Genomic DNA, 12,041 nt, shown 5'->3' with positions numbered 1-12,041 from the left:
AGGTGAGGATGATCGTGATCGACAGGAAAAAGAGGAATAAACCGCTAATCTTACAAGATAGAGAGAACAGCGAAGACGTTTATCAAACTAGACTGGAGGATGGTTGATGCTCTGTCAAGAAACAGATACACGATAATTGTTTAACCAACTTTCTTTCAGTCAAGGTTGTGAACGTGCTGGAGAAGACAATGGGAGGATAATTCAGGAAGAGAAGATCGCGAGGTGGAAGGCTTTTATGTGATCGATGAAGGGATCTCATTCACCGACTCTGGATGTCGTACCTTGGCGTTTTTTAGCAGCCGCTGCGTCTAACAGGTTCCAAATTTTCCATGACAGCTCCTTTTACGATCTATGGGCTTCTAAAGCGGCTGCCTAAGATGTCCCTCCCAATCAGAACCGTCCCTTAGGCGGGGGGGCTCATGTCCATGGATTTCTACTGGCTATTGCGCATATTGCCAGTCACAGAGAATGAAGCCAAGCCCCGTTTCCGCGACTTGTTTAAATACCAAAATTGCAACCCGGGCTTAACCGCGACAAGGTAGCCATCATGGGGATGCGATTGGGAGACTAGACCATTCCAACGCGTGGACATGTGAGAGGGAACCTGCCATGAGGTTCCATGGCCGACTGCTGGAAACGGGGTCGTAGACGAGGACGAGAGCAGCGTACGATGTAAGAGGTATGAGGGAAACCGCGGTAGAGAGGAAGCGATGTTCTAGACACAGCGACGCCATATGGAGCGGAGGAGCAGAGACGAAAACTGCTTTGCGTGATTGTTCACATAGTTAGGCGGAGATAAAAGGCCGAGACAGAAAAACGAGTACATCGCGAGAATGGACGGTCTAAAGAGGCAGAGGAAAGATGGGCGCAATCTGAGTACCAGAGAGAAAGTTGAGGTCGCAATCCAGGGTCTAGATACGTAACAGACATTGATATTGATTTCTATTTCTTTTTTACTCTACAAAAATGATCCTGCGAATTCTCTATCGTTGATTTCCTAATCTCCATCACGAAACGAGGCATTCAACGAGTACGAAAAGGATCAACCACCAACCACTGCTCAAGGCGCGTTAAATATTACTGGGGAGACGGTATGGTAATAAAAGAAAGAGGGTTTAGTGCCCGCCGCTTGGGTACCCTTATTGGTCCCATACGAGGTTTTTGAGCGCCTATGTTAGTGTGGTCATCGTCCTTTGCGCTCTGAGAGTGACATATCTTTGGAGAACCTAATTTCACTCCCGCCGTTTCGCGTCTTGTCAGGATTTTCACTATATCTTCCACCCCGGGCTTGAGGATAAACTGAGCCAGTGTCTATCCCGCATACAGAGGGAGACCTAACCCTAACCCCCATCGTGAGTGATGAGCCATGATTCAATCTACCCAGCGAAGTATCTTTTGAGATTGAGGTTTGGGGATGCGAAGAGCGTAGATAGGGTGATTCAGCCACATTCCACTCCACACGCGGCCGGAGTGGAATTGCGGTCTGTAAATCTTACGGAGAAATGATTCACTATGCCTCACTGACAGGGGGTTAGGGCTAGCCCTAGATCTTAAGCAAGGAAGCTCAGGAGCTCAAGACAGTCTCAGCGGGGAGGGATAAGTTATGGCGATGATCTGTCGCCGAAGGAGAGACGGATTGATGGTAGCCGTGCGATCGGTGGGGATGTACCTGCGATGGAGTAGGGGAGGAGTCAATTCCAAACCTTCTTGTACCTCACGATCTTTCTCAAAGCAGGGACGAGGCCGCGAGGGGTACCGATTCAAGACTAGGGATGGTGACAATGGAGACAGATATTTAGAGAGGAGGCAGCAGGCGGGGAAGCGTGAGCGTCCCCTATGAGATGATGGGGTGGATGACTTCATAGCTCTGGCCGCGCGCTTTTCAGCGAAGCCGCGAAAGAGCAGCGTCTTCTGTGAATCGTGATAAAAAGCGCGGTGTGAGACGAGAGGTTAGTGGGAAATGTAAAGATTGAAATAGGCTGGTATAACAGATTACGATGAGAAAGGCCTTCTGTCGTGGTGCATACGGCGGTCGAGAAAGAAGAAGAATACTACCCGTTACTACTCGCAAAGGCAGGTTTACACAACTCCACATGTGATCCACTGAGCATGCGCGGGACTTTCTTCCAAACAAAGCACACTTTCAACTTATCTTCCTACCCTATATCTCTGGGTCGTCTCAACCAACACACCTACACATCTCACAGAAACCAAAGAATTCACAACGGGAATAACAACCAAAAATCCCCAACCCGTTCAGTAAATTCCTTTTAACTCAAAGATGTTTTCACAAGCCAACGAATCGCACAGGATATCTGCTTCATTCCATGCAACGCTGAGAATGAATGGTCCCTCCTATGCAGCAGGCCTCCAAGCAATCAACTCCACTGGCTTCTCCACCAACGATGATCTCGAGGCCGCTCACTACTCCCAACAGACATCTCCATCCTCCATGGGGTTCTCCACCGACGATGATCTCGATGCCGCTCACGACGCCCAACAGACATCTGCCTCCTCCACTCTTCCTGAAAGCCTCTCTCTCTCCCGCTCTGGTGAGACTGATCCAGACGACCTCGAATATCCCGAGCTCTCCGTCAGCCCTGATTCTGCCATCTCCCCTGAGGACTACTGGCACAACCCCAACAGGAATCAGCCTGAGGTTTCTTTCTTCGAACGCTTCATCCGCTACATCAAGCGTCAGTGCCACGCCGTCGTTGCTAAGGTTGTTCGCAAGTTCTCAACCAAGACTCGTCGTAACTCTCTTAAAACTCCCATTTCGACAATGATCACTGAGCGTCCCATTACCAATGTTCAAACCGCTGCTTCTATCACGGTTCATGGCAATATGCGTCTTCGGCCTGTTGCGATGACATCAGGACCGACGGTTGAGGAAGTGTTGGATACTGTGCTTCCAGCCTCGGTCTCCAGGGTGCAGCTTACTAGAGAGGACATTGCGAACGCCCTCGTCGACTCGTTGAGGCTTGAGAACTTCATGGGTTATGATCAAAGGTTTAGAGAGATCGATTTGGCTCCGCCGGCACCAGTTCATGTGCCCGGTCATGGTCCGTTTTTCTCCCTTCCTAGTTATGATTTCGTTTTGGTGGCCTCACTAATTCAATCGTGTGTTTCAGGGAATTTGAATGAGTTCATGACCACCGACACCTGCATTACGAATGTCGAAGCCGTTACCCCAACAATTCCGCTCCATACTCTTAACACTGTCCGCCTTCGTTGGCTTACTGGTGAAGCTAGACCAGCAGTTCAAGAGGTGTTCAACGCGCAACTTCCGAGCATCGCGGATGCGGTCGTCGACTCGCTGAGGCTTGAGAACCGTTCAAACAGGGACCTCAGATATAGGGTTGTTGATTTAGCGCCGCTGGCCCCGGTTCATATGCCCGGGGAGCATCTTAGGGTCTCTACTGAAGTAGTTTACGGTTAGTTCACCTATATTGGGACCCTGGCCTACATCTGTGAATTTCTTTGCTAATTATCCTTTCTAGGAAACGTGGATGAGAATGGCCATGAATTTCTTGAGCCTGTTCTTTGGATCTAGATCTCCTTTCATAGGTTCGTTGCGATCATTCTTTAAGATCTGTTTCTATGTGGGTTCTTCCTCCTCTTCCTCTCCTTCCTCTTCCTCTTCCTCCTCTTATACTTACATCTCTCTTTCGGATTAAATACTAACATTTCTTTCCCCTGCAGAGCTAGGGCTTTTACTCGCTACTTATGTGTCAGAAGTCTCCCTCATAAAATAGTTGCGATCATTCTTTGAGATTTGTTTTCTTGTAAGTTCTTCTTCTTCTTCATCTTCTTCTTCTTCTTCTCCTCCTTCTTACTCCTTTCCTTTCTTCGATTCAGTACTGACTTTTCTCGTGGCAGAGTTAGAGTTTTCATTTGGTACTCATGGGTCAGAAATATCACATCATGCTTCACTATCTTCCACTTTCTTTACCCATGTATGTCGCCGTCACTATCCCTACGTATACCCCCACTGAAAACATCATACTAACTAGTTCGCCTCAGTGAGTTTGTCATATCGTTCAAATATCTTCCTGCTGCATTTCTCGATTGATAGGGAATTATGGTGGAGTGTACCGTTTTAAAACGTGCAGTCATTGGATTTGGGAATAGATAACGCGGAGGAGCCTATGGGGTCAAACTATGCTTCTTGGACAGTCGTGATGGTTATCATTTTATTTCATTGTCACATTTGTTTTCTGGGTATGGAATTAAATTTTTAACAGCATTCGTTCGATTCGTGTGATCTGTTTATTCGTGCAAGTGTTAATGTCCCGAAGTCATCCCTAAATCTCGATGCGATCACGAGGATCAAAAAATTCTTTTCATTCCATTCTTTCCTTGAATTATGAATTTAGTGAGTTAAAATACGGAGAATATTTCTTTCTCTAGCCCTTGACCTGCGCTTTACCACCCCGACCATGGTGAAAACCTTTCCTCACTTCTTCCAACCACCGGATTATCCTACATGACCATAGGTAGCACTATCGCGAATCAACTGTCTCATTTCACTCCGTCACACTTTCTGCTTCTTTCATAGCTGTTCTGGAACGTCATTTTGATCGTTGTTCAATTTTGATGGATGCCCGACTTTCGTACGATTCATTGCAGTAGGAAATACAATTACGGGCCTCCTGACTGTACCAGAATATTAGATCGAAAGAGCTACTCGGCTTAAAAAATAATTAGGTAAAGAGATCGAAGAAACTGAATAGTATACGTGTCAAAACCGAAGAGTAGCTGTACACATATCGCGCGTCACTTCGATTTGCTGTGTGTAAAAAAAAGATAAAAAAAAAAAATTGAAATCCGCGTTGTGGAAGCCAAAAAAGGTTTTGCACCTTAGTTCTGTGGCATAGCAGCGAACTTCATAGAAAGGTTTCCCCCTCTCAATTTCATGCGGCTTGCCGTATGAAGTAATCAATGAATCAATCCATGCGGCTTGCCGCAATCAAGGTTTGAGCTAGGATGAGCAGGCCGGGTAATGACTAAGCACTATAGTGATGGTTAATGATGACGATCGCAAGGCCGATGACACCTAAACAGCAAGGCGTCACCAATCTGTCCCATGTTATAAGCTTCGGTTGGGTGAAATGGACTTAATCTGTAAAATCGTTTTCGCCCATATGTGGCGGATTGGAACTATCACCCATGGCAGCGATGCCAAGTGAGAGTGAAAATATCTGCGACATCATCTTCAACCAGCGCAACAATTTCCAATGAATAGAGTTAAGTGAAGGAGGTGATCAGGGTATAGAAGGAAGTTTTAATAATGATTGTGAATGCACCGCTGTCGGTCTCATTGTGATTATGTGATTCTTTTTACCTATTCGCCCGACAAAAGCTTCGCGCGCTTCCGTTTAAACCCAGAGAAGGAGTTGAGGCCAACGAATAGATACCAGGTGAGCTTTAAAGCGATCTTCTAGGCTGAGCACCCGGTGGGGGGTGATTTTGGGTAAGTTTTGTTACATCGTCGCGTCGTCAAATCTGGAGATCAGGATCTAACTTCCTCACAACGCCCTGCACAGCACTCTGCTTCACACGCGAATGAAAACTTTCGGACCGGTCGCCCCCCGTTCAAACACACCAGGACTTTCAAGGCCAAAACTCGAAACCTTATTTTACTTGCACTGGCTAAGTTTATGATCAAGACATTCACGCGATAAACATCAGTGCTATAGGAGATTCAGGACATCGGACTGACAGGGAAGGAGCTGCGACGAAGGTTCAACCCGGCCAAAGAACTCGTCGGCGAATGACTATAATGGCATGATGATAATGCGCATTCCATGCGTGATAGTTTCCATCGCTTCCGCTTGTGCAAGGAGACAGGATAAATATAAACCGGCGATTTCATGGTATGTACGATTCTCAGTCAAAATCTCTCATTTTGCTGCGCTGGGGATAGCTCGCGCTCACAAACTCATCTCACGGATCGATACTCTACTAACACTAGGAGAATATTTCTACAGGACGGAACTTGTCAATGAGGAATCGTAGGCATTGTCTAGAAGTTAGGATACTCAGTTGTGGAAGCCTTCGATTTGTTGGGACAACTTTCTACCTCGAGAGCTATCATGTTAATTGAGAAGAAAACACTAGGTTAGAGTATCTTTTCTCATTCACAGTACGCATCCAATCTCACTACAAGTACTGCTTCAACATCGTCAGCTCTTTAGGTACTTGTTATGAATTAAACTAATAAACATACGGACTAAGATAAATAGGCCACTCTTTCGTCCGACATAGGCTCGCTGAGAGATCCTGCTTCAAAAGGAAAGGATCGACCTCGCATATGCAGTTACCGCCAAGTCCTTCAGCGGATCGTCCAAAGCTTGTTTTCACAACACACGAGCTTATCCTTGTATGTTTAAGCGCCTCGTGTCACAATGCAATGTCGTTGCCATCACCGCTGCCATCGCCGCTACAGGCGCAAGGAGGAATGTGCGTCTATATAGTCCAACCAGCGAAGTTGTCTATCCGCCGAGATCTCTAGTTGGCGCCGTCTAACTGGCCGAGATTTCCCAATGGGCCGCTATTTTGTGACTCCCTGGAGCGCTAGTCAGCTGGGTGAGATAGGTACCATTCAGCGAGATGTTCATGTATAGTCAAAGTCCTTGATTAATATGAGGAATAGACTCCATCGGTGATCTGTAATCCCTTCCTTTACCTCTATATTAGCTGTACTGAATAGTTAAACCAAACAGTTGAAAGGCCGAAACCGGCGTAGTTTTACTTAGAGACTGCAAAGCCTGGTACAATAGCATAAAAAAATATAATAGGTACTGTAACAATACAGAACTATGTAAAACTTCCGAAATAAATTGAAATCCTAACTATCATGCGTAAAAATACCGTATCCTTACTGGATTCACCCGTGATAGACCAACTACCTCACTGAACGGACATAATTTTACTTATCTCACCTAGCTGACTAGCGATCCAGGGAGTCACAAAATAGCGGGCCATCGGGAAATCCCAGCCAGTTGGACGGCGCCGACTGGAGATCTCACCAGATAGACAACTCCGCTGGTTGGACTAGAGCCGCTACGCTGAAAAATTCAACACTTCAGAAATTACTGTCGTTTTCAAAACGGATGGCACGGAAATTTAGAAGGACTTTGCAGGCAACGAGAAATGATTTCTGATGGGAGTTAGTGACATTACGCATATAGACTAGCATTATGCTAGCTAGCATGAGATGCGGGAATCGATAGTGATATTGTAGAAACCACCGATGTACAGCGCATTGCCAGTCGTGATGGTCAGGCGCGCGCGATGCAACCAACCCAGGGCAACGACGTCGCGCAACGTCGCGCGAGAACATCGCGCGACAAGACAACCAATGCCGGACAAACCCCGCAAAACAGCTAGGAGGGAGTGGCCAGAGGGGGTGCTATGGCAGGGAATTGGAATGAAGCGTCTTGGGGCCCCCTATTCCACAATTACCAAAATCCTCAAACTGCCCAAGTCAACCCTTGCCAATGCCATGGCAAGGTATGAGAAGACTGGTCAGGTTAAATCCACACCCAGGCATGAGAGACCCAAAATCACTACTGTTAGAGATGATAGACAGCTTCTCATCTGCAGTAGACGTGAGAGGACAATCACATATGAGCAACTCCGCCAGGAATTCGCAGTGCAAATTTCAGCTAGCACAATCAAGAGGAGGCTAGCTACATTTGGTGTCCACAAGCACATCATGGCTGAGAGACCCAAGCTGACCCCATATGATGCAAGAAGAAGGCTACGGTGGTGCATTGCATACAGACATTGGGATATCAGAAGGTGGAGGAGGGTGGTGTGGAGTGATGAGTGCAGTGTTGAGAAATATGCAGATCCATATGTCTCTTGGGCATTCAGAACTGCAAAGGAAAAATGGCTTCCCGAGTGTGTTAAAGGTGTTAGGAAGTCAGGAGGGGTGTCAAAGATGATGTAGGCATGCTTTGCCGGGGAATTGAAGGGGACCTGTAATGGGGTTATGGTGGGTGAAGGGGGGAGGACAAATGCAGAGGCATATGTCAGGACTCTTGAGTTCTGTCTCCTGGATTTTTTGGCAGAGCTACAGGAGAAGGGTATCAGACCAATCTTCATGCATGACAATGCTAGGGTACATACCGCCGACCTTACAACTCAATGGTTGGAGCAGCATGGGGTTGAAGTTCTTGAGGACTGGCCTGCCTATTCACCTGATTTGAACCTCATTGAGCATGTTTGGGTACACCTCAAGAGACTCTACCATCAGCATTACCCCCATTTAGTATATGATACTAGATCACCTCAAGTAATTAAGCCCCTCATGGAGGAAGCTCTTATTCATTGCTGGGAACTGTTACCTGATGAGTTATTTGGTAGGCTGGTTGAAAGTATGCCTAGGAGAATTGAGGCTGTTATAAAGGCAAAGGGTTGGTACACAAGATATTAAATGTCAAATTATTTTTATTTATCTACTATTTAACAACTATAAAAAAAACCGGCTCTCCAAGGGATCAATTGGGGTTGCTGTGGTGGTAGTCGTGATGGCGCGGGTGATGGTTCGGGCGGGTCGAAGCCGTTGCGACGCCGCCCCTGACCGTCACGGCTGGCCTACAACTATACATCAAACCGCATAATTTCATTGGCGCTTCAACTAAGCTTTTCACAGTTACGAGATATTGATAGTAATCCACTTATACTATCACTGGTCAGTGTACGGCAATCGAAAACACACTCCCGAGCTGCCTCCTCTGTCATTATTTGAGGCTCAGTTTCTTTCGTAGCCTATTTTTCGCCTTAATTTTCTTGTTTCCCAGAAGGTCGAGTGTTCCGGACCTGTGATTCGTGCATTGTTAAAATTACTTTCTGTTTTTCTATATAAATCTTTTCAACCTTTCGCAATGCACTTATTCTAAGTAACTCTGCCAGTCATTCTCGATATTATATTGTTTTCGATCCTTCTTTTTTTATATGTAATTTTTTATGGACCTTTTTCTGGCCATCGCGTTTGGTCTGCCACAATAAAACCTCGGAGAATTTCTGTTGTATAGAGCTTTATGATTTTACATATACGTAGCTACAAAAATCAGAATGTTTCTGCTAGACATTACGTACTTTTGACGATTCAGTTTCTTCTTAGGAAATGTTTTCACGACATCTAATTCAACAACATCTGGCGCAGTATTGGCAAAGATAACGTGTCGATTTTTATCACGTTTAAACTCACATGGACCAGTAGAAGCTCTCATAAACTTCGTGATTTCTTAAAACAAAGACTTTTAAACCTTAAACTACCGAAGACCCCATGAATGACACAAGCGGATTTCAACAGTAGACCCCACAGAAAGACACAAAAGAAATGAGAAATCTCTCCACGATATGCTTTCATAATGACTCCCCCACCACCCATAACGTCAGGCTTCCCCACCAGTCTTCTAAAGCTTCAGTCGAAAATGCTGCTGGTACGTGATGTGTTTGGTTGTTTAGCGATGGACGATCATTGGAGAGAGTAGCATGGCTACTCCTCTTCATCACTTTCGTCCTCATCCATCGGCTCGTAATCACCACTATCATCGTTATCAATCTCCTCATGATAACTCTGTTCACTATCATTTTCCTCCTCATCTATTTCAGCGTCATCCATCTCCTCATCATCACTCTGCTCTTCATCATTTCCCTCTTCGTTCTCATTGTCCGCCCCAACCATTTCATCATCCTCCGTCTCCCTATCATTGTCCTCCTCGTTGTCGCTCTCTGAGTCATCGCTAAGTGGGTACTCTGGAAGGGCTTCATATTCAGCCGTCGACTGAACGGGGCTGTTAGTTATTGCATTACAGGTGAAAGAAAAAAGGACAAGATCATGACTTACGAGTTGCATCATCATTTGCTGATAGAAGAGATGGTATTTCAAATGGCGGTGCCCGTCCAGTTCCATTTTAGAACGGAGGATGATTTCCTGAATGTTAAACCCGCGCAGAAAACCATGCGGAGGTCCACACCTCCCGGACTTGAGTTCCTGCTTACAGCAAGCGATCTTGGCTTTGAGGTGGATCATGAGAGCGTCGAGGCGGATAATGACAAGAGCACAGTTATCGGCCATCCAGAGATCGCCACGGTTGCGAGGCATGTGCGCCATGAAGCGTTCGATGGTGCGATAACGAATCCACATGCGGAAGTGGTAGGGATGGCGAAAGACACGACCCATCAGGAGGAAAGACGTTCTCTGTGTGTTTTGGTTTTGCATGAAGAGAGGTTTTGACCGCCCAAAGTTTCGAAGAGTTTGAGGGGTTCGTGTTTGTGTGTTTAAGAAATACGAGAAAGGATGAAGATATGGAAAGTCGTTTGATTATTCAAGCCTCTAAATATTCTCGGGTTTTGTGTTGTGAGCTGGGGATGGTGGTTTGCCAGGGGGAGGTGGGGAAGGTTTATATTTATAAGACTGCGCCGTTACTCAATTTTAATTTACAATGAGCACCCCGTCCCGCATAGATATTATCAATAGTCGCAGGTGCAATTTCTCAGGACGATGGCTAAGGGTCACGCGGGCAATAGTCGGTAGCGATAAGCTCAGGCGGTAGAACTAAAAAGAATCGTAAAAAAAAAAGGGCAGTGTTTATACGTGCACGAGATTCAGGACACACTTAGTACTTACCATAGTCAGTCTTTTTCCGAAGGTCCTATTCTCAAGCATCGCCAGAACACGGACAACCTCATTCTCTAATGAGAACTCCTACAGCACTGTTGAGGACACTAAAGTCGGGTCCTTCCTCATCGCCCCCGTACATGAACTATGATGTTTCTCGCCCGCTCATACTGGCCAGCGAACGACTCGCATACCACCCCCCCGACGCGCCCGCACAGGGTTCCCCGCCTTTTCAGTTTAGAAGACAGCTTTCTTTCTTTGAATTCATGACGCATATGCATGAGAAATACTGAAGCATGTCCCCCTGCTTTCATTTGATCCGTGGTCCTATATCATCGGGCTGGTATGGAGCTATCATTGAATACGATCAGCTCGGAGACGCGTAATCAGGAAGGTTTCGATTTCGAATAGGCAGTGAGTTTCACATGTCTATGGATCTAGTAATGCAACAGAAAACAGAAAAATCACGATAAACATATTTGTCCAGTCAGGTTCGATCCAGCTGACCAACCTGCATAATTCCTGTATACAGGGAGCATCTATCCACCGATATGTATCATAGATGTCAGAAATATCCTAGAGAAGCGGTACAGAAGTCATGACATAAGATAACCTTACTCCTCTAATATCTCCGAATGAAGCGAACACATAGGATCACGACGGTTGAAAGTTGTAATATACCCCCGAGAACCTTCAATTAATGATCACCCAACGCTCTGCCCTAATTGCACCAGATCCTATCCTCCTCCCCACTTATCCCTTCAACAATCCGTCTTCATAATCTCATTGACCCTCCGGCTTCAAGCATGAATCTCGACTCTTCCTCGTGATTCTCCCAATTCTCCTCCCCACCATTCAAGCCTCCTAGTGTCCGATTTCCCGTACTTTGTTGATTGGATTCTTATTTAGTCTAGTCACAGCTATGCCGAAAAGAGTTAAATACGATCAGGTTCTGCGCTTCAACCTCCGCCTAAGTCAGCATCCGCTCTACAGATTGGTCAAGAGTGGTTCGGGATTGTCGCCACACGTTCCATCCCAAGTGTGTGTCCTGATGGCGGTAGAGCATACAGAGAGCCCTGATGCCGCGCATCGAGCAATGTTGGGGCAATATCTGTGAGGCCGGTGATCCAGGCCTCCGGATTAAGATGCTTTTCATGGACATCGGTAGTACCATGGTGCAAGAACAGCGCCCGGGGAGATCAGAAGTAATGATTGTCGACTTCCGATTTGGCCTCTCGCCAGGGTTAGGGTCAACGGTATAGGTACTTAAATGATCATGATCATATCATGTATGTTGCGTGAGATCTGACTTACAGTGTACAGTAAGTCTTTTGGTGTTGTTGTTATTCGATTCGAATATCAGCTAGGTGTACTGTGAGAGTTTTCCCTACGGTACAATCTTTCT

At 46.2% G+C, this 12,041-nt stretch overlaps 4 protein-coding genes across 4 annotated transcripts; 2 read left to right on the top strand and 2 right to left on the bottom strand.

Moving 5' to 3' along the window:
- Nucleotides 1-545: 545 nt before the first annotated feature.
- Nucleotides 546-734, bottom strand: H6S33_008151 (uncharacterized protein; the record flags this gene model as incomplete). The annotated part of the gene is made up of 1 exon (XM_044839506.1): nt 546-734. One exon carries the CDS (start codon nt 732-734, stop codon nt 546-548), a length of 189 nt encoding a protein of 62 aa, XP_044688342.1.
- A 1,547-nt stretch (nt 735-2,281) lies between these two features.
- Nucleotides 2,282-3,553, top strand: H6S33_008150 (uncharacterized protein; the record flags this gene model as incomplete). Its single annotated transcript, XM_044839505.1, has 3 exons — nt 2,282-3,062; nt 3,132-3,434; nt 3,501-3,553. The coding sequence occupies 3 exons, from the start codon at nt 2,282-2,284 to the stop codon at nt 3,551-3,553; spliced, it is 1,137 nt and encodes a 378-aa protein (XP_044688341.1).
- A 3,810-nt stretch (nt 3,554-7,363) lies between these two features.
- Nucleotides 7,364-7,957, top strand: H6S33_008149 (uncharacterized protein; the record flags this gene model as incomplete). The annotated part of the gene is made up of 1 exon (XM_044839504.1): nt 7,364-7,957. One exon carries the CDS (start codon nt 7,364-7,366, stop codon nt 7,955-7,957), a length of 594 nt encoding a protein of 197 aa, XP_044688340.1.
- Nucleotides 7,958-9,511: 1,554 nt separating this feature from the next.
- Nucleotides 9,512-10,120, bottom strand: H6S33_008148 (uncharacterized protein; the record flags this gene model as incomplete). The annotated part of the gene is made up of 2 exons (XM_044839503.1): nt 9,512-9,799; nt 9,863-10,120. 2 exons carry the CDS (start codon nt 10,118-10,120, stop codon nt 9,512-9,514), a joined length of 546 nt encoding a protein of 181 aa, XP_044688339.1.
- Between the last annotated feature and the right edge of the window lie 1,921 nt (nt 10,121-12,041).

Source organism: Morchella sextelata (genome assembly GCF_020137385.1).
Source record: "Morchella sextelata strain SCLS chromosome Unknown scls_25, whole genome shotgun sequence".
NCBI classification, from domain to species: Eukaryota; Fungi; Ascomycota; class Pezizomycetes; order Pezizales; family Morchellaceae; genus Morchella; species Morchella sextelata.
Note: the sequence above shows the minus strand (reverse complement) of the source record. Positions and strands in the feature narration are given on the sequence as shown.